The sequence below is a fragment of the Beta vulgaris genome, chromosome 7 (assembly GCF_026745355.1).
Source record: "Beta vulgaris subsp. vulgaris cultivar EL10 chromosome 7, EL10.2, whole genome shotgun sequence".
Taxonomy (NCBI): domain Eukaryota; kingdom Viridiplantae; phylum Streptophyta; class Magnoliopsida; order Caryophyllales; family Amaranthaceae; genus Beta; species Beta vulgaris.
In genome coordinates this window covers 1,819,060-1,841,729 of record NC_079208.1, presented here as the reverse complement: position 1 = coordinate 1,841,729, position 22,670 = coordinate 1,819,060, and the positions used below count along the sequence as shown (strand labels likewise).

At 35.2% G+C, this 22,670-nt stretch overlaps 2 protein-coding genes across 16 annotated transcripts; one reads left to right on the top strand and one right to left on the bottom strand.

Moving 5' to 3' along the window:
- The first annotated feature begins 3,349 nt into the window (after positions 1-3,349).
- LOC104898228 (senescence associated gene 20) lies at positions 3,350-3,835 on the top strand. Its single transcript, XM_010685275.4, has one exon. The coding sequence runs from the start codon at positions 3,350-3,352 to the stop codon at positions 3,833-3,835; it is 486 nt and encodes a 161-aa protein (XP_010683577.2).
- Positions 3,836-10,316: 6,481 nt separating this feature from the next.
- Positions 10,317-22,425, bottom strand: LOC104898226 (uncharacterized). Of its 15 annotated transcripts, XM_048648076.2 has the most exons (8): positions 22,076-22,425; positions 19,674-19,742; positions 16,601-16,669; positions 15,925-15,962; positions 15,684-15,745; positions 14,734-15,282; positions 12,496-12,556; positions 10,317-12,232 (listed from the first exon to the last, which is right to left on the bottom strand). In XM_048648076.2, exon 8 carries the CDS (start codon positions 12,096-12,098, stop codon positions 10,524-10,526), a length of 1,575 nt encoding a protein of 524 aa, XP_048504033.1. In that variant the 5' UTR covers positions 12,099-12,232; positions 12,496-12,556; positions 14,734-15,282; positions 15,684-15,745; positions 15,925-15,962; positions 16,601-16,669; positions 19,674-19,742; positions 22,076-22,425; the 3' UTR covers positions 10,317-10,523. The 15 variants fall into 15 exon arrangements, with proteins under 15 accessions (XP_048504033.1, XP_048504018.1, XP_057252081.1 ...); XM_048648061.2 differs by lacking the exon at positions 15,925-15,962; XM_057396098.1 differs by lacking the exons at positions 15,925-15,962; positions 22,076-22,425 and adding an exon at positions 20,154-20,492.
- Between the last annotated feature and the right edge of the window lie 245 nt (positions 22,426-22,670).

Below are 22,670 nucleotides of genomic sequence, written 5' to 3'. Positions count from 1 at the left end.
TTCTTGAGATGAGCTGGCGAGAGAATCAAGCGTTATTGGCTTCCCAATTTCGCTTTTGATTATTGAGGATGACCTCTATTCTTTCCTTCAGTTCAGAAATTGGACCATTGTATGATAGTCCTAGTATGTTAGCCATTGCCAAAATATCATCTGCTTGGATGATGCTGAAATCTCTATACCTAGAGTTTAAAGGAAGAGTGTTCTTTTCTTTTCTGGCAGAATTGCGTCTCAACTTCTTCTTTTTTTCCAGTTTTCTTTTTCTCTTTTTCACTTGAGCTGACTTGATGTGATTGGGGATTTGGTCTTCAAAACCAGGTGGAAATAATGGGCCAGAACCCGAAGAAGAGTCCAAGGTGGACGTTGAAGAGGAGGTGGGCTTGGATGATCTTATTAAAGGCTTGAATTTGTTGTGGATAATTATTGGGCTTGAAAGATTTTGTTTTGGGGGAGAGACTATTATTTGGTCGTTTAGTGTTTTGTGAGTTATTGGTGGATTTATTTGGGCTGGGCTTTTTTGGTTGGCTGTGCTCTCTCCTAGAGTTGTGGATGTGTCGGGAAAAGGCGGCGGAAAAGTCTGATTTGGTCTGATGTCTTCTGGTGGATGATGATTGGGATGATTGTAGTTTCTCTGATTTTCTTGGAACTCTACATCATTATTTAATGATACAATTATTGGGGTGCATGGATGAGTGTTTTGAGGTGACTGTTCATCATTTCTTAAAGCACAGTTTTCTAGTAACGTTTCATCTTCTGCTTGAGTGACGTCATTTGTGTCAACATGCAAAAGATGATTTTTGTTTGTATTTTCTGGAATTGATGATTTCTCATTGGATGTGGGCGTACCTGGACTTGGAAAGAATGGTTTTGATATGACCTGATTATCTTCTGCAGATTTGTCTCCCTTTACTGATCTTGATAGTTGACCCCAGTTTTGCTTTTTTTCAGAGATAAAAATTGGGAACTCCTTCTCATCAATTTCCATGGATAATTTGCAGCTGATATCAAAAAGACAGTCTGTGTATACGAGGATGTCTGCATATTCATAGTTCTTGTATTCTACTGAAATAGTTCTACCAAAAACACAACCAATATCGAAGAAATTTTGGTACCCCCAGGCCACAAGAGGGACACCGTACACCCTTATCCATGTTTCACGCCACAAAGTCGAGCTCTGATCATTGACATTTGTGATTGCCATAAACCATCGTAACAGCCACTTACTCTCCATCATACACTTTTTATCTTCGAAGGAGTCAAAAATTAATAAGTGTTGCATTCCCCCCATTGGTTTAATTGAGAGGCAGTTCACTCCTTCTGACAGGATGTGATTAAGAATGGACTCTGATGATTGCGATGATGAGGCAATCGCTACTGCACTACGCTGAAGCATCTCAACTATTTCATCACACTTCTTTCCTTTTATGGCGGCTGCAAAATCACTGTTCACATCAATTGCACCAAGGGACTGTCTTATTTTTTCTGTTTCTTCTCCTAACGCTCTCGAGCTCATGATTCTATGGTTTGTTGGGTTGGGCAGGGAAAAGGTTGGTTGATATTGGGTTTGGATTGGTTTTCTTGGACTTCTGATTGGTATGTTATTTGGAGAGGTTGCTTCTTTGTAGGTTCGGTTATCTCTGGTGAAGTGCTGAACTTTTCTGTTGTTTGTATTTGATTGTACAGGTTTGAATGGTTTGGTTATTGGATTTTGGTAAGTGGGGGGATTTGTTTTATCTCGTTTAGCTGGGAACACTGTAATTCGGTTGCCTTCAATTATCTTTCGATTTTCATCTCTTATTGCTGTAAGTAAGGATTGGGGGTAATAAAATTGGACAAAAGCATATTTGTGTTTTTGGTTTTTTTGGTTTGAGGGTATATGAATGTTGGCTATTGCTCCATGACTTCTGAAAATTTTGGCTAGGTCTGAACTGGTGAATGTTAATGGAAGGTGGTTGACAAAGCATGTTTTCAAGGCTGTATTTTGATGATTCTTGCGACTTCTCCTCTGTACTACTGTCCATTGAAGATCTAAGTTTTGTGTTTCTTGGGTTCTCTCTCCTGTGTTTCTCTCTCTCTCTCTAAAACTCTCCATTATTATTATTATGATAGTTGAGATTTTTTTAACTTCTTCTCCTTCCCGAATCCCAATGTTATAAGGAACTTTTCTTAGTTATCTATACATTTCATTGTCTTTCTGCCCACAAACGTCTCTTTGACATGAAACCAACAATTCTTATCCAAAAGGAAGCAATGACAGAACTAGGGGAACAAAAAAAGCGGTTAAGGCTTAAACATCTAATTACAGTATAGTTAGATTTACCATTGTGTCCGTTCTGTTTTCTTAAGTCTTTTGAACTGTAAAATATTGAAAATAAAATAATCTATTTATTTAGGTAACTTATAATCCCTTACTTTAATCGACAATGTCTTGACCTAGCTGTTAAGATTGAGGTGTTGTGAACGATAGGTCACAAATTCGAATCCCCATCCCCTTCTTTGTACCTTGAACTGCCTTCGTGACTCATATGGATCAAAAAAATAATCACGTTACTTCACAAATATGATAAGAGAAACTTATGGTAAGAGAATTATGGAGAACATAAAATTTAATTAGGATCTAAATCTTTGAAATAGTTCAATATTTATATAAATATATTAAAAGGCATTCCTAAACAAAAAACGGTGCCACCTGGCGCTTTTCGTAGGGGAGTTTTAGTTCATGTAATCCATGTACAATAAAAAAAAATTAGAAATTACATGGCGTAAGTTTTAATTTCATGACCCCAAGTTCATATACTAAAGTTTTAACCACTAGATCAAGTTGTATTTTGGATTATCATTTTAAAATATAATATTGATAAATAAAAATTCTCGTTACCTGATACATAACTCGGATCTAAAAACTAATTTTATTTATAAAAAAAGGGGAGAGATGGTGCTTATGTGCTCCCCCATTCTTTTGGGTTTTGGTTTAGGTGCTAGATAATTATGTGCTTATAATAGTAGTGTATGTATAATGTAGAAGCACCGCCCATAAATTATATCTAAATGAATAAATTAGAGTTCAATAATTGTTAATACTTAAATGAATCTTAGTGTGCAAAATATGTTGTTTAATATTGCTATGGATCTCCAATACCCCTCACACTAAAAACCAAGCAACCATTTACACTAATGGTGGGCCACAAACCCCATTTTCCTCCACCCTTCCTATCAATTTTATGGGTATAAATAGAGGTCCAAATCCTTCCTATCCATGCACATCATTTGCAAAATTCAATCATTCATAGTATAACACTTTCACATTCAAAACCCACAAAAAAAAACCCTTACAAAAAAATACCATTTTAACATGGCAAAAAATATCCAAGATGAGAACAATAATAATAATAAAGCTATAGTACAAGACTTCTATTATGCACTTTCAAAAGGAGATGGAGAAAATGTGTCAAAACACTTAGCTAGTGACTTAGAGTGGTGGTTCCACGGGCCACCTCAATGCCAACACATGAGAAGGGTGTTGACGGGCGAATCGGCCTATCCGGAGTTCCGGTTCAAGCCCCGGTCCATCACCACAATCGACGAGGACCGGGTCATTGTCGAGGGTTGGGAAGGAGCCCACGCCTATTGGGTCCATGTATGGACCCTTAAGGGTGGGCTCATGACACAATTTAGAGAGTATTTTAATACAGCTCTCACTGTTAGGGACCTTAGGCCCCATAATAGTGGGTGGGAAATTGGGCCTATTAATGAGAAAGGGACTCTTTGGCAGAGCCATATCTCTGGTTCTGGGCTTAGTGGTACTGGCTCCATGCCTGGTCTTGTACTAGCTATCTAATCTTCTACTTCTTCTGGTCTTTATTAGTTCACCCGTTTCTTTTGTACAAAGTTTTAGGAGAAACAATATTGTGGGACATAAAAGGAAAGAGAAAAACTATTATAATATGTTAAAGTTGAATGTATGTGTGATGGAGAGTTAGTGTTACGGTCTCATTCCAAAAATAGAAACAAAAGAAATGGGTAAACTAATAAGGGACATCCAAGAAATACGGGTAAACTAATAAAGACCGGAGGTAGTAAGTTTTTCACTATAAAGTACTTAATAATTAGCTTATATTAATATAACATGAGCTAGTTAATTAGCTGTAAACTTTGCCATGCAATTGTAAATATCTTTGCTTGTAATTTTAATAAATAACTAATTTCAAAGTTCTATGCCATTTTTCACCAATTATTTGATCCAATTTTTGTCTTTTGGATTTATGCATGGTTGTTGATGGGGATATCTAAGTGGGATGAGGAGCATGTCACCAAATGCTGACATGGTATATTGGCATAGCTCTTTTTACTTGCATATTCTTCATTTATTTTCATACTCATTGATCATTATCTAAAGTACCACCTGTTCTCTTCGACAAACAGTTGAACTGAATTGAATAGTGATATATGAGAATAAAAGTATTGTCTAGTGCTGAACTGAACTGAATTGAACTAGGAAAAACAGGCCGTTGTGATCAAAATCTGCAATAGATGGGTAGCTATTTAAAAACAAATTTACATCACGCTAATCTTAGATAATATTTGTATGTAAAAACAGGTCCCACGTATCAATTATTGCACATATTGACACATTTGTTTAGTGCACAAGTATTCTCTATCACTATGGGAGAAGTAACAATTATGAATTAACATACTTCCTCTGCTATAAAAGTACTTTAAGAAGTCAAATGTATAATTTAGGTCTCAAGCTGCACTTTATTACACACCTTTTAGTAGGTGGATTTGGGGAGTTGATCGGAAATTAATTTGGGAAATATGTGCACAAAATCATACATATGTTAGTTGGACGTAGAAAGTTTCACTTCGGAATGAAATGCATATTTCTTTGAAAGAGGCTGAAACTAACTACTTAATTAATTGCATGAACTTCCCAAAGGAATCTTTAAGACGTAAAACTTCTTCTAAATTGCATCATGTGTAATTTGTGTTGATCAAACATCTTCATGTTAATTCATATTTAATTACTATATAATTCACACTATTCAACAAATTATAATCATACCATCTTTTGTAGATTATACATGTGTAAAAACAAAGTCAAAATGTCAACTTTTTGAAAGTAATCAACTTATCAATAATAAAAATATTACGATAACATTACATGTTTATAAAGGTGAATGCCAAATTGTGTAGATTAGAAAACATCAAATGAAGTACAACTACTATATACAACTTCTTAACTTTATTATACAGCAAAAAGAGCAGTGGTAAATAATACGTGAGGGCAGTTTTCTGCAAGCTTGTCTTAACAATCAACCGTTTGAGTCCTTAAAAAAACATTTTTCGGCCCGTTTTCACATCTTTCATATTGGTACCGGGAAAACCGAAAAAAGTTATGTTTCACTTATTCTTACCGATTGGTACACAAGATTAGAATCTTTAACTAATTGAAAGAGACATAGATACCAATTGGTACGTCTAAGGCTCTGTTCTTTTGGACTGAATTAGTATGAGCTGAACTAAATTGAAATGAATTTGTCTGAACTGAACTAAATTGAACTGATCAGATCTGAACTGAAACGAAAAAAACTGTTAGAGGAAACTAAATGAACTGAATTGAAATGAATTTGTTTGAACTGAACATAATTTTTATTAATTCAGTCAAAAAAAACAGAGCCTTAATCTTCTATTAGAAGACTCAACTATTGATCACCAACATTTCCTGGTCTTCTACCCACCGTCAAAGCAGCTAAAACAGGCAAGTTCTGGTAGCAAAGAGTATGTTTATCTATAACAGACAAGAAAACCACATCTCTGCCTTTCCCATACAATGTCTGCAGTAGATAGAGATTTCAATGAAATTTTCCAGTAATATTCTAAAGGAAAGATGCAGAAGTTGCTCTCTGCAGCTGCTAATTCAACTCATATTCCATGATATAAATGTACAATTGTGCATCCCCCCTTGAATAATTGAATATAGTGGATTATAGGGAATTCTAATAGAAAGCCCACTTATTTGTTTAGATATCGTGGGCCAACTTTAGTTCTGGCAATAGTTTTACCCAATCTGGAACTTAATAAGACTTGAATAATCGATTTTAATTTATTTCAATTTTTTATAAAAGGTCGCAATTTTTGATAAATTTAGAACGATTTGAACTTATAATTAAGCTTTTAAATTCCATTTAGAAGTGTCATGTGGTACAATCTTATTGACTCTTTGAATCCCTCAATCACTTGTTTGAGGTTGGACTACATGCATAAAGAGGAGGGAGAGAGGGAGTGATTAATGTGTAATTTTAGAAGTAAATAATCAAAAGGCTAATAAAATCATGTCATGTGCCACTTTTAACGAGTATAAATTGTTTAATAAGTATTTCTAGTGAAAGTATTGGGTCAGACCGTCTGATACAATATTCTCGTCAGACGGACTGAGCCTAGTAAATTCACCAACAATAATAACGCGTCCTTCTTCATCATCATCATTGAAGATTCACAGTGACCCCGACAACATCAAGAACCCTCCATTGCCCCCATCACATACCTCCGGCAACGTAGTCGGCCAACCAAGGCCTCTTCAGACGACACGAACTTCAAGATTCCTGCTGAACCTTCTAGTAGACGCGCACTCGACAACAAAGAGGCTGGCTCTTCAAGTGGAGATGGTGATAATTCTGGTGACACCATGCTTAAAGAAGTTTTTGTTATAAAGTGCAGATGTTGGTTGAGGAATAAGGTCGAACAGTTGGCGTGCATAAGGAATGTTGGGGATTTTAAGGATGTTAGTGATGAGGATTTGGGTGTAATCTAAGCCATTTCTAAGGGTGAATGCGTGGATTTGCTTCACTTGATTCATAACAACAAAGCTGTAATTCAGACATGTTCTTAACTAATCCTTCTACTGTTCGTACAAAATATCGACGATCCTAGTGCTTATTTGATATACATGAAAATTTAAGCATGGTGTGTTTTCAGTTGGACTTTGTTTTCTTTCAGTTGGACTTTGTTTTCTTTCAGTTGGACTTTGTTTCGTAATATGTATACCAACTGAAACAAATAATAGACCAACTGAAACAAAAAAGGACCAAGTGAAAGAAATAATGGGCCAACTGAAAGAAATAATGGACTAACTGAAAAAAAAAATGAAGACTACCTGAAAAAAAATGAAGACTACCTGAAAAAAAATGAAGACTACCTGAAAAAAAATTAAGACTAACTGAAAAAAAATTGGAACCACCTGAAAGTCGTCCGACCAAAGATTATGGTCGGACGAGTCCGACACAATACGTTCTCATTTCTAAATAGTGGACCAATTTTAGTAGATAGCTCTCAAAGTTTACACGATTCCAAGTTATTTACAAGTTGAGATGGTTGAACTAACTATCTGTCGTTAGGATTAACCAAGCACGGGGATCTTGCTGCTAAACCTAGTAAAATTTGTTCTCCCTACTATGTGGATGTAACTAACACATTATTAGTGAACCACGTTAAATTTTTTTTGTTGATTGTTGTTTAATTCTTTGTTGCGCTCATTACAACATATACCTTTCTAAGCAGACTGGTAGTAGTCGGTAGTTGACTAGTTGGGAATTGGGATTGAACGCGTCGACAACTTTATACTTCCTCCGTTTTTTTTTAGATGTTACACTTTCTATTTTAGGAAGTTTTAAATTAGATGTTACACTTTTATTTTGGGTAATAACTTCTCTGTATCTCTCTCCTATCACATGTTCACATGGGGCCCTTTTGTTTTCCATTCTCTCTATCTCTCTCCTTTCCAAAAATTACCTAGGAGTCCGTGATTTGAAAAGTGTAACATCTAATAAAAAATGGAGGAAGTATAAGAAATCGCCACAAAAATTTTGGGTCTTGACAGCAATTTTGGAACCCAAAACCTCCCTTTTCCCTTCAAACAAAAGAAACATATCAATAATTGACAGATTTCGAAACCAAAAGTACCCAATCCAAAAGTGACCCAACTTGGCTATATGTGAGACGAATCGTTGGCGGGCCAGGCCCAACAATCCAGAGAGGCAAATTAACCAGGACATAGGCACACAGCTAACTAGATGGATATTTTCGCAAATATCAGGAGAGTGGTCAGTGATAGGGGGTGTTTATGGGTGGTTAACCGTCCCGAAAAAATATTTCGGTTCGGTAACCGGAAGTTTCGATATGCGCTTTTTGCGAACCGTAACTGTAACCTTTTAAACCGGTTATCGCCTAAGCGGTTAACCGTTTTTTCGGTACGGTTTTTCGTTTAACCATTAACCGTTGTTTAAGTTATACTATTATGTTTTACTTAATGTACATATATTATTTCAATTTTTTTGTGCATATATTTTAATATTATATATATTCTAATATAAAATGTATTATAAAGTGGATAATAAATCAATTGGAAAACATAACTAACACTAAGAATTCACTTCATTTCCTAATTACAGTGTTTATATTAGTACTAGAGTTTCTAAAAAATTACATACTTACTCTAATTGTTGTAACTTAGCAACAAATATTAGAATTAATGTAATTGTTTGAAAATGTTTCACAACAATTAAATAGAGAAAAAAAGATTTTGGTATTTCGGTTAACCGTTTTCTCAAAAATCATAACCGTAACCGTACCGTTTAACCGCTAATTTTTTCGGTTCGGTAACCATACCGTTCAAAAAAAAATTTGTCGGTACGGTAACCACCCATTTAGACCATTTTTTCGGTATTTTGGTACGGTATTTCGATTTCGGTTTTTTATGAACACCCCTAGTCAGTGGAGTGGGTAAAGATATTTTTGATGGAGAAAGAATGAGTTAAGGGCGTATTCTTTTCGACATAAAACAACTAAACTGAACTGAACCGAATTAAATTATAACTAAGAAATGATAGTTGGAGCTGAACTGAACTTATTGCAATTGAACCGAACCGAATGCAACCGAACCGATTGCAATTGAGCCGAACTGATTGCAACCGAACTAATTGCAACTGAACTGAATTGAACTGAACTGAAAATAAGCTGGGCAGAACAGGCCCTAAATACACAACTGGGTACTAAACTTTGCCCAAAGTTTCAGTTTGGGTACTCAACTTAAAAAAAAATCACTTTGGGTACTTAAACCAAACTTTTGTTACTTTGATATTAAGTCCAATTAAATAAAAAAAAAAGTGTTTTGAAACAATTTTTTTTTTATTTCTCTTCCTAAAAAAAAGGATTGTCTTTCTCTCTCCTCCCCTCAAAATCTCCACTCTAGACGGAATTGATGGCCATTTGGAGTGCCATAAACGAAGCCCTAGCATATAGAAGAACTACTACTCCGTAGACAGATAGTGAGTTAGCAATAAAAAGTTCGCTAACCATAGAAAATGCAGCCAAAATATTAGATGCCTAGTGGATGATATTAGAATCGTTGTAACATCTTTACCTTTATTTCGATGTATCATGTATGAAGGTTAACACGAACCGAATACATATAGCTCATAGTTTGGCTATCATGGGGAGGAAACCCCACTAAGCCGTCCCGATAAACCCTTCTTTTTGTATTGCGTCGTTGCCAAAAAAAACTTTATTGTAAGGCGGTTTTACACAAGACTTTTTTTCAAGTAAGAAGATAGGGTGGTTTTCGGGGAGATGGTAAAGAACATGGAGGCTGGAGCTGCCTACTACATCGAATTTAGGAAAAGCTCTATTAAAGAGCATTTTTCCTAATTGTATACAACACTTGGGAACTTGAGTTTCTCCATGCATAGTCTACCCAAAAAAACACTGAAGTAGACAAGTTCCTAGGGAGGAATTACCACCCCATCTTGCAAAAGAATCTGCATGAATAATACTTTCTTTGTTTCGTTTTAAATACAACAAAAGAGTATTATTTGTGAGATATTAAATATTCCTTTGTTGCATTTAAAATGAAACGCAAGAAGTAAAGATTTGTATCGATAACTAGATTAATACAGTTCAAGCAATTACATAAGCAGTCACATTGCTTGGAGAACAAGACTTCAACAATATTAATTTTCTCGTTTTCCTTTATTTGGTTTGTAAAATGTTCGAAATAGTTCTCCAAGTATTGGAAACATTTTCTTTCGAAAAGAAAATAAAACGCCACATTTTTCTCCATATACCTTACCTTCCTATTTCGTTTATCTCTTAATCATCTCCCTCCGTTTCCGAACCTTTTTTGTGAACAACCAAACAAAGGAAAATCAATCTGTAGCTTAGATTTTCTGTAGAAATATCGTTCCACGGTGAATCATTTTAAATTTGAAAACTTTGTCCGTCAAAGCAAATAGAGCTAGCATTTATCTTACATAAGATGACATACATTAGACTAATATATTGAACTTTATATAACAATCAAGATACTTGCATTAGAGATGAAGTTCCACTGCAGGCAACAAAAACTGTGCATTACAGAAACATCAATAGTATGGATGAATTGCAGAAGTTAGTTTATCACCTCTTCATGATATCAAAAATGCGAATCACAGATCCAGTTCTATCTTACTTCAAATTTCCCTAAGATTGTCAGCTCACATACTCATTGTTCCTGGGTTTGGTGGCTTCATTGTTTCATCCACGAATACTGAAGGTTTAATCTTCGATGAACTAGAATTTAACCACAATGAAGCGTTCAGATCAGACATAGATTGGGAAGCAGTAGTACTTTCACGAGGTAACGGTGTAAGAGGAGTATGCATGTCATATTCATTCTTCCTGTAAAATCTGTCTTCCACAGTCTCATAATAATCTCCAGTTCGGATTTCCTGTGCCAAGGAGCACCAACAGCAAAACAGCCACTGAAAACAATCTGCCACATTCGGTTTCCCAAAACACACATTATTTGGTGGCAAGTTATATCGTTGTCTCATTTGAATCCGCCAAAAACCCCCGTATAACAAACCAAACACACAAAGTGCTATACCAGTAATGCCCAAAATCTCTCTTATAGCATCATTATCAATGTTGACAGCAGCCAAGCTGAAGATCCAAAAGGGGGCCATACAGAAAAGGAGAAATGTTGCTATGTGTACGTACATATTCCCAAAACCAAGCCTTTCCATATTCCGACCAAATGCACAAAAGCAGCAGAAGATTGAGAGATATGCCACACTAAAATCTTCCCATAAGCTAAACAAGCCTCCTCTCCACTCGGGTTTGTTCTCAACAATCCCTTTTTCATCTCGGGCTGCAAATGCATACCTTTTCTCCAATGATTGTCTCTTCAATGGATTTGGTGCTTCCTCATCGCTATAGCATTCATAGTCCTTTCCTAGAGGACTAAGAACACAGTATAATCCTGCGACTGCAGGAGCAGCAATAGCAACTAACAGGCAAACACCAACTCCAACAATTGGTCGCTCTGATCTTTTAAAACCCAAATTAAGGCCACATAAACCATATTGAGCAAAGCAGTTTATATTGAACAAAAGAATCACAACCATCAAGTGTGCCCGTTCATTGGGTTTCGCTGCCTCATTCTTGCAGTATACCTTCTTTAGTTTTGAAATGTCTTTTGGCTTCCACCGACACAAAAGCACCAAATGGTAGATACGCTTTGGATGTTGGTAAAGACACATTAAGGTGAAAAGGGCGTTGATGATCTGGTTATTAACCTCAAACCATTCATCCCTTTGTGACTTCTTAGGAAGAAGTTTATTTAGCATTCCTGTCATCACAAGAAATAGAATTGCACCTGATACCGCAACACAAACTACCCACAATAGAAGGGCCATATTCAATGGTTTCCTAACCCACTCTTTGCACATTCGCATCACAGAAGGCCAGTCGATTTTCTTAGACATCACATCTTTGACACGTTTTCGAAAGCTTTCCATGACACGAGGCGGAGAAGAACTATTTGAGAGCTCATCCTTGTCCTCAGCAATCCTATGAAACCCAGCTGAGGGAGAGTTCAGTTTGCCTCGCGGGCTTACTTTTAGCAACTTCAATCGGCTAGAAAGACTTGTAGGTTGTTCAGGGAACCCTCTTGGAGATTTTTCATCACTTAATAGTCCCTTTCTAGATACTGAAACTTGCACAACCACATGGTTCTTAACATTACTCCCATTTGACCCAATTTCTTCTCCAATTCCACTTGACACCATTTATAATTCAAGGAAAACAACAAGTTCACTAAAATCTCCTTTTATCCTACTTCTCTTTCAATCAGCCATAATAAAGAACCAAGATTCAAGAACTTAACTTTACAACCCAGGTAAGCAAGAGTTTCTTGAATTACCTACAACAATCCACAAAAAAATACACACCCAAAAATTTAGACAACCCAGATAACTAATTTAATTGAGCAAGTAAATTTAGTGTATCTAGTGGAATTTGACAGCATAATATGATAGCAAATCCTCAGCTCTCAAACTTCAACCTCCATCTACCCCAAAACAAAAGAAAATACTCAAAAAGTTCACAATTTGAAGAAACTAACATGCATATATACAAAAAATTGTACAAAAATAAAAATGCAAGAATTTAACAGGTGTAACATACCAGAAACTAGTGTTGTTTGCAGCACTTGATACCAGAGAATATCATTGTACATAAAGAACACCTAGCAACCCAGAAAAATTTGAGCAAATTGACAACAAAATTGGGATAAAAATGAAGGAAATAGCAATAAATTCAAGCTACTCAAAATATTTGATGAAATACACCAAAGTAAACAGTGTAAAAGCAAATAAGAGTAGCTAAAAACACAAGCTGACTAGAAATTAGGCATAAAGTTATAAGGAAATTACCCAGGAGATAAAAAAAAAGCATAGAAATTTCAACAGCTTTGAACCGACAATGTCAAAATTTGCCTCCTTTAAAGACCCAAAATTTAAAATTGTGAAAAACAAATTCTCCAAAAATTCAATTTCATGCTCATTTGAGGGCCAAAGGTGGGGTTTTTGTCAATAAATTTTCAATAAAGTGGATTGTGTACATGACTTTTTTGAATACCGAGTTTCATTGAATATCCCGCTTTTAAAAATTTAAATGTCTGAAAACCCAATTTTATGCTAATATAAGCTTTTGTTCTAGATGTCCTCAAAAAATAAAAACATAAAAGTTTTTGTCCTAGTCTCCTAGATAAGTTTTTCAAAAGTTAAATGTCTCACTAATCAAGGCATTATCAAACGGAGGTCCGATTATATAATTATATAGTCTATGTTTTTTAGTGGAATAAACTTTGTCTACTCAGTGAGTAATCTATTCACTATAGATAGATATTAATAATTAGTAGAATCCAACAAAATCCTTATCTTAGAATGTTAGTTGTTTTGACTCGTTCATGACTTTCTCATGTCGGTGTTGAGTATCACAAGAGGGTACATTCTATTGTGCTCGGCAAACTCATCAGAATTAATTATTTTTTAACTGTCTATTTCTAGTGGATAGTTTATAAATTGGGTAGATATAACAATCTCTTTATGAGTTGTGCAATAGTCTAGTACTCCTAAAAAAAAATCAAAATACCCTTAGAAAGCAAAAGAGTTAAATAGTTCTAAATGGGTAGTTACTTCCTTTGATTATATTTTTAGGTAGTACTAAGAATCGACAATTGTTCAGGCACTCAAGTCTAGATGAATTCAGGTTGAGATTCTCCCATTGTTAATTTAGCCGGTTTAAATATATGAGTTGGGATTCTCAACCTAATCCAATATTTTAGTTAATAAGTACTAAGGCCTTGTTTGGTTGACAAAACAAATCATGGGAAGTGCAAATTCTTAGGAAGTAGAAGTATATGAAGTTGTTTGGTTGGCAAAACCATGGGAATTTGCACTTCCTAGGAAGTTCTACTTCCTCCAAAATAGAGGAAGTTAATTACCTAGGTCCCCCTAGGTAAGTAGAGCTTCCCATAGGAAGTTCTATTTCTCATTATCAACCAAACACAATTTTACACTTCCTAGGAATTTCAAATACATGGAAAAAATAACTTCCTAGGAAGTATGACTTCCTATATACAACCAAACAAGGCCTAAGTCTACTAAATAGAGTGCTCATTTTTTCATTTATGTTTGTCCTAAATAGAGTTCTCATTTTCTTATTTGGTATGGGTCCACCAATTAAAATATTATTTTGCTTTCAATTTTTTATAATATCATTCACTTTCCATATGACCCACATTCGCTCTCCTTAATAAACAATTCATAAAAAGTATATCAATTTCTATATTTAATTATAATTTAATACAACTAAGGTACTACACATAATTTATTTTTAATACTTGTGTCATAAAAAATTGGACACTCTATTTAAAGTGGAAGGGAGTAAATCACCTTGAAACTCATCGTAAAACTTGTTTCTTTCTTGCACAATAAGGATTATTGCTCAAATAAAATAATCGTTTAATGCACCAAGGGATTTGCATTATACTTTTGATTCTGGGGGATTTTCAACCTTTTCATTCAAAGTGTTGTGTCACATTACAAGAAACATGCAACCCATGATGTACAAATGTTTTTATTACATACCATCACTTTTTTCGTATCTAAATTACATTTGCAATACGTTGAAATTTGAAAGCAATGCATTAACATCTATGTTCAGTACATTCAAAAGAGTAGCTATGAATAAAACACGTTGATATGGCATTTGGTCTACGACAAGAGAAAGACCCCTACTTTATTTCATTAAATTTCCTGGTCCAATAATAATTAATTAATAACACAATCTTGAAAACCTCTGTACTTTGATAAAGATGCAAATTCATCAAATATTTTTTTTAAAAGTAAGATAAAATACCTCACCAGGAATGGAGGAAATTGGAGATTTCTCCTTGTAAGAGGTGAAACTCGATCCCTGAATTTCTGAAATCGAAAGTGATGTCAATCCTACTAGACTATTACCTGCTGACTGCTGTTCAAATTCATCAAATATTGTTCACGGCATGAGTGTAGTGTATTTGGAGCTTTCCTAAATTTTATTGTTAGCAAAATCTAATGCTACATAGATATATCAGACCAACCCATTTCACAGATTTCAGTCCTGAATACTTGTTCTCATACATTTCAGTACCAGAATCCTGTTTTCTTTAATAACAGCAAATCAACCTGAACCTTATGCTCTACTGGTTGATTCCGAATGTAAAATGGAGATATTTTGTTCAAGCAAATCATTCAAGTCGAGCACAAGAAAGGAAATACATGGAGCAAGTAAGTTTAGAAATGAATTTAATTGCCAAAAGATCTTTATGAGGTAGTTACTATAACTTTTACATAGACCTCTCTGATGCCAAATCCGGTAATCTGCGGAAAATTGATGAGGATACATGGGAGGCTGCTGTGCTAAGGCCTGCAACACAGAAAACAATATCAAGAGGCTCATCAAACTCACAGCTAAATAGTCCTAAATTCAAGGGATCAACATGAATACAAGGGAATTTTTATAATAAACCCGGGTGTACCATGCTCATGGTATACAAAAAAATAGCCTTGGGTGTACCATATGTATGGTACATCCGGGTGTATGGTGAATGCATTCTAAAAATAACAAGCTTTGCATTCCTCCTATACAAGATTAATCTTGGCTATGAATAATATATCTGTCCACTATTGGAAAATCTTGAAAGAAAAATAAAAGCTAAATCTTTCTCTTCCCTCCCCTCCATTTCCTTTCACAAATGCTAACCAAACACATTGTTACATCTCTGAAAATCTAAACTGTTCTCACATTTGTTCCGCCATTATACCTACCTGATGAACTAAGACATGGAAGGCATCATTCCAGGCACAGTATTAACTTCTATGACAAGCACCTGCAGAAACCAATGTCTAATATGGTCAGCACAAAAAAAAGGCGCTTTAGATTGAATCATTGTCGGTAATCTGAAGAAAATTGTTTGATAAAAAATAAAGAAACATGAATAGTAAACAAGATAGAAATGAAAAATGCAAGTAATAAGACAGCTTTACAGAAACCTTCAGATTCAACTACCTGTAAATGCACAACCTAAAACCTGGAAGAGAAAGAACCTGTTCAAATATGTTGAATCCGAATCATAAAATTTTTTTCACATTTGAATAGAAGTGAGATAGTATTAAATAGACAACATACACAATAATTTTTATCTACAAACTCAAAAGCATCTTCCTGTCTATCTCATTTCTATGTTCGTTTATCTTGAAATTACTTCTAGCTAGATTTTTATTTTTATCTCACGAAAGTGTCACCTCAAACAAAAAAATCCCAAACAACAGGATAAAAGTTGAATGAGCTCTGTAATCCAAAGACAAAAAAAGGTGCAGGGGGTGATAGAGATGCATTCGATAGTCGGTACAGTTGATCTTCTTGGTCAAGCAAGACAAGTATTGGAACATAGACAACAAAAGAATTCTGCAAGACTGCAACTAAGATAATTTCTGCAAAGCTTAACAAATACAGACTCTTGCTTATATGCTTTTATCCATTCAGGATGGCATACCCAGTGAGCAAACCTTTGGATAGTCACCGTACATGTTTAAGGGCAAGTGAAGTGGCAACTTTGTCGATGCACATTTTCGAGGCCACCACACCAAGAACTTGCACATCAATAGAATGTGAAGAAAACTGATAAGCCCAATGAAATTCAGTTCAGAGTTTGAAATTCCAGCAACAGTAATTTCATGATTACCAGTGCACGGGATCGCCTCCACCTCCAATAGAGATTGTAGAGCACCATATTCACCGATTTCTCCATGCACTAAAATCACACAAAAATTTGAGACACAAGGATTAGTATTTAGAAGGAAGACAAATTCATCTAGGACTTTCCAAATGAGTGAAATCATTTTAATAAAAAATTATCTTGAAGAACTTACTTTTTGAATCATTATGTAGTTAGAGATCCCACCCTTTGTAGGATGGAAACCCATAAAAATGATGATTGCACTAGTAAGAATGTCTTTGTTAGCATAAGAAGCATAGTATCCCTGAAAAAAACTTTTAGGTAACGGGAGATTTGATTTTCTTTGCATAGAAATAACATTTTAGAGATAACATCAAACATGTATAATCCAGCAGTCACTCTAAAATTAACTGATGAAAGCCTCAAAAAGTCAAAAGTGATCACACATACCACGGCCTGTAAAACAATCCGAACCCATATAAACGAGAGACTATAGGAATCCAGTAAAACAACTCATTCCCGCAAGAAAGCTCAATTAGTACATCGGTTTCAGATATATGAAACACTCCTAGCTCCCGCAATTCTTGATTATGTATTGCAAGAAAACATCATACATATATTTGAGGCGCCCTAACTCTGGAGCTGTGTGCACACTCCAAGAACCGCCCTCGGTTCCAAAGGAAAAACCCAAAGGAATTTTCCCAACTAGGTGATGCTCCTTGACACCACTTCTCAGAATGCAAGCCTCCCTCTTAGGTCTCAGCAGAACAACTCGCTTACATGATCTTCTTCTCTACTCCATATCCTATGGAAGTACATCATTAGCTTCTCACCTGTATGGACTCTAAAGCAGCATATAATGCAGAGGATCCCAGAAGATCAATAATGCAAAAAAGTCATTTTACCCCTAACCCACCCGAAAGAAACTGAATTTTGTCTTCTGCTTATCCACAGCAGAGTGCCAAAGAGAATAAAATCTACATTATACATTCTATACCTACAGGAAGCCCAAGACAGTAAGGAAACCTCAGACTACACAACATGAAGGATAAAGCATCACGAGAAGCGTATATTAATCCCCATCAAACCCTCTCTTAAATTTACCCTCAAATGTAGGATAATTGGAGGAAACTGTACCTACTCACAAATAACCACGGAATGTCATAAATCACTCATACATAGCCTAATAGGACGAGATCAGGAAAGAATAGCTCCACTCCTCCACTCAAAATTCCACAAGATAACCGTACTCCTCTGTATAGATCAAACGACTTGATTCCACATGTAAAAGGAAGGCAATACAACATCCGCTTGCTATTCCTTACGGTCACACTAAACCAACTCCTACAGACTCAAACACAACAACAAACTAAAGAGACACCCCTGATTCACCACGTTCATCTCTAAAACCCTCTTTTTTCCAACGTAAAAAGCTCCAAATCGATATTGAACTTATCTTTTCCAATCTCTTTCCTTCAGGAGACATATACAACCTCATTGACTACACAACCTAAATTTCTAATTTTACTCCACACAATCAGTTACCACTCACGAGACAGAACAGCTCCACTCCACGGGGGAGCAGTTTGGTGGAAATATTACGAAAATACAGAATAAGGTAAAACTTAACAGGCCAAAAGTCCTACTGAAACTAATTCCTCGGTACTAAGATGACGAGAGTAAAGTCAAAATCTTTCTTACTTCGAAATTATTCATGAAACGCCAAAAAAGGTCATCGGTCCCTGATAGCATCAAGGCACTCCTGAAGATACCTGTTGCAGAATCACTATATCTTAATGATTTATCTATCATAATCCAGAAACACGTTTCTGAACATCATCTGTTCAGAAGGCTTAATAATCTAATCAGAGTCCTCAAATAAAGATGATGGTATTTTATTGCAGTTCGAACATCCCAACATAGGAAGAAATAACAATATAACATTTACCATGAGAAAATACTTTGATCCTCACAGACAGAATGATCTCAAAAACAACACTACAATCAACCACCCAAAGAACAACTTGAACTAGTTTTCCATACTCTTCTTAACCCAATTACCTTCACATTCTTTCCACTAAGTTACCAGATTTTCTCCAAAACCAACACCTTTGGGTTGCCCTTAAAGGTGGTAGATGCTTCCTTTCAAGATCAGCATTCAGCAAAATGCCACTGTGTATCTTAAAATCTCCATGATGTTTCTCATTTCTTTCCTTAAAATCACCAACCATTTCCATACTCCCCTTAATCCGCTTCTTACATAAAGCCAACACCCTTCCAGGGATACCCATGACAAAACGAGAGCATTTTCATACACTCTAGCATTTCTTAGTTAGTAAACAGAGTAACAGACCACAGTTCTATGCCATATATTCCTTGTAAAAGTGGGATGTAATCTGCAAAATCAAGAAGATATCAGATGTAGCTATCGTTATTGGATATAAATATCTTGGAATTTAAAAATATAACTGACGTTTTATAAACCACAAAATCTCCAATGTGTGAACTTCTCAAAAATACCAACAACAAAGCTTTAATTCCAAAATGATTTGGGTTGGCTAACTTGAATAATTATGAGAAATCGTTTCTATGAAAGAAGAAACGATAGAAGTACAAGAATAAGAGTTTAAATAAAGAAAACTCAGGGAGTAAAAGTGAGAGTGGGAACTTCAATGCAAAAGAAAATTCAATGTTTCCCCTGCAAGTCTTTGACCACTTCCATTTCCAAAGTTCTATGACTAACAAGCATAGACATTGATTTTACAATACCTTGTGCAAACCCACAACAAAGCTGCAGCATCACACTCATTATACAGTCGCCATAAGAACACGGAGACCATGTAATATGCTCGTTGTACATAACCACTTAGCTTTCAAAATGGTTATCCAAACACTTTAAATTCAATATTTCTCAAACAATCTTATATGGACAACCCCTTTCCCTCATTTTATAAATCTTTTACTACTAACTTTGTGAGAGTCGAAGGCTTTCAAGAACAGAATCAATAATAATATCAAACGTATAGTGTCTCATCACCATAACTCTCATGGTTCCTTCTGAATGTATAAGTAACCAAACCTGAGCAGAAGATATGGAAGCATTGAGCTAACAGTCAATGTTGTAGCAGCTAACATGCAAATCATCTCCCTGACAAAAAGAGACATATAACAACATTAAGGATAGTAAGCAAAATATCCATTGATAACAACAAAGTAAACACTAATAATGAGCCAATTAACGTCTCCCTTTCATATAGACCATGCTAACATCTTTGGTGCATTTCAGAAAGCTTATCTTCTTAGCTTAGGGTAGGGACAGCAATAAAGAATCATAAAACTAACAAGAGCTTTGCCCAGTTCCTCCTTCGGAAGAACAAATTTCTTTCCAATTTAAGAATTATCAGCATTTCACTTTGTTATACAACAATTGTAAATTCTTGCACAACATTTTAGTACATGCTTATAGAACATTTGTCGTCTATCATACAACATTACTATTTCAATAAGCAGTATTAAATATACTTTTTATTATGTAATAAAATTTAATTCATTTACTTACAAAATGCCATGATTGGAACATTTTATGTTTCCAACTTTCTATCACGTTGGAATTAGGAATTTCTCAACTAACAGTGACCAAATTGCGAGCATTGCCTAATCCAGAACCGTTCTATACATTTTTGTTCTTCTAATCATCAAGAGAAGTAGTATATCTAGTAATCAAAATAGTACATTTAATCAATATAGTATATTTGAATCAACAACATCACTTTGATATGTTTTTTTCTGTACTACCTTTTGGAATAAATATACTATTGTTTTTGCTGAATGTACACCAAAAATTAATCTAAACAAAAAAATATTCAGAATAGTTCTGATTCAGGCATTTCTCACCAAATTGAATGGAAAATAACATCACATCTTTCAATTTTCATTACTGCAAGAAAAGCGAAACAGAAACCAATCCGAAACGAGAAAATTTCAAGTTCCAACCATCTTTGTGCTTCTCTTAGCAAGGAAATGGAGTTAAGGATATAGTTAGGGACTAACCTTTTAACCTTTTCACCTTTTACGTACTCCTAATTTTTTTTTCACCTTTTGGGTACTCAACATATATTGTCGTTGAACTCAATTAAAAATTTAACCACACATTTAACCACACCTTGACTTTAATGTATAATATTTAAAAAAGGATGAGTTTTAGTTGCAGTTTCCTTCTAAAAAGGATTAATACAAAACAAATTATGGTGTACAACCATTAGAAACAAGTGGCTTCTTATACTCTACGGCATCAAAACTTCAACTTTCACCATACAATACTCCAACTTGCAAAATTCTCCAACCTGCAAAAAATCTTCAACCTGCAAAATTCGCCGAAATTATTACATTATAATTTAACATGTTATACTCTGTTCATACTCACTAAAAGTCTTTAAAGGCAATACAACTCACTAAACGACAGCTAATCCCACAAAACGAACTAATTTGAGTACATGACATTCTTATACATACTCAAAAAGTTACCACAAACTACATTGAAGATAAAACAATAAACAGTAAAGCAATAAAGTCCATTAAAATTAATCCCAGAAAAGACCTATTATGGTAGTATTTACCTGATTAGTGGCAATAATTTAACTTCAACATCCAACATTTGCATCTTGACGACTTGATAAAGTTGATCTATTGCTTCTTTGTTGATCACTTGCATACTATTAATTAAAAAACAGAATTAAGTGTATGTTGATTAAACATAATTAATTGCAAAAATTATCATTAACTTACTATAGCTTGCTTCTGGAAATCATTAGGATAGGTATAAATACCAACTCCCTTGTTGTGCATTGGAGTAACTTGTGATTGTTGACTAGAGGGAGCCACTGTCTTCTGTTTCTTTTGCTTTTGTTGAGGATTAGGAGGACCTGATGTCGGGGTAGGTTGAGTAGGAACATGTTTTAGAGGAATTGGACATTTTCTTCTATTGTGACCCTCTTGATTACAGTTGCTGCATTTGTGAACGAGGCCCTTCTTTGAAATTTTAACTCTGCCGACCTCCCCAAGGGAAGGCTTTCTCTTCACAGTAGGTCTATTTTGAACTTTCTTTACATATGGTGCTTCTATGGGGGGATAAGTGGAAGATGGCCACTGATGAGGACCGTTTAAGGGCTCTAACGGCCATTGATAAGCCTTTAGATATGATGCCTTTTTGAAACATTCAGACACATAATGCTCGGGATGTTCAACAGCCTTCCATATTGCTGCCACAGCATGATGGCAAGGAACTCCACTTAATTGCCATGAATTGCAACTACATTTTCTTTCCAGCAATTAGACCAAAAGAACGGAAACCTTTGAGAACGGAAACCTTTGAAAATCCGGAAATTCATAGATTAAACAAGTATAAAATCAGGAATATTGCAGAACTAGAATTCCAAACCAAAAGAAAAAGATATTGAACCTAATTTAATAGAAGTATCTTACTTGAATATGATCGAGAACTGATCGTTCGCAGAATTGAGCGAAATTCGGCGCTCCATTGAAGGACCTCCACAATTAGACCAACACGAAGGATGTTTGATGTCTCCTTTCTCTCTCCTCTTTGAATTCACATCATCAACTATCTCTGCGCTGGATTTTACGCCTGAAAATCGAAGATATGACGTCAAACTTGGAATTTTGAGGTTCAATTTCGAATTGAAGAACAACTTCAATGGGAGAAGAACGCCGGAGAATTGCGCCGGAAAACGTCGGAATTATAGGGGGGAGCGATTTTGGAGAGAGAAGCCATTAGAGAAACAAGTGTGCACTGAACTGATTATTGTTGAGTTAAGTTTCCGGATTTAGGAAGAAAAAGTTTAATTTTTAAATGGATTGCTCACTTGATCCCTTAATTAATTGGTCGGAGTTCGATCTTCAATATTTGGGAATGAAAAGAGATTATTAACCATTCCTTTATTCTTAAGTGGAGCATTCAGGCAATTAGTCAATGCTATCAGTAGTGGATACCTTGGTTGTTCACCTAAAAAAGTAAAATTGGGTTGCTAAATATCATCCTGTTTTTCCTTATTAACGCCCA

Coding starts and splice junctions, on each gene's coding strand:
- LOC104898226 (XM_048648076.2), bottom strand. CDS start 12,098: ATGGTGTCAAGTGGAATTGGAGAAGAAATTGGGTCAAATGGGAGTAAT.
- LOC104898228 (XM_010685275.4), top strand. CDS start 3,350: ATGGCAAAAAATATCCAAGATGAGAACAATAATAATAATAAAGCTATA.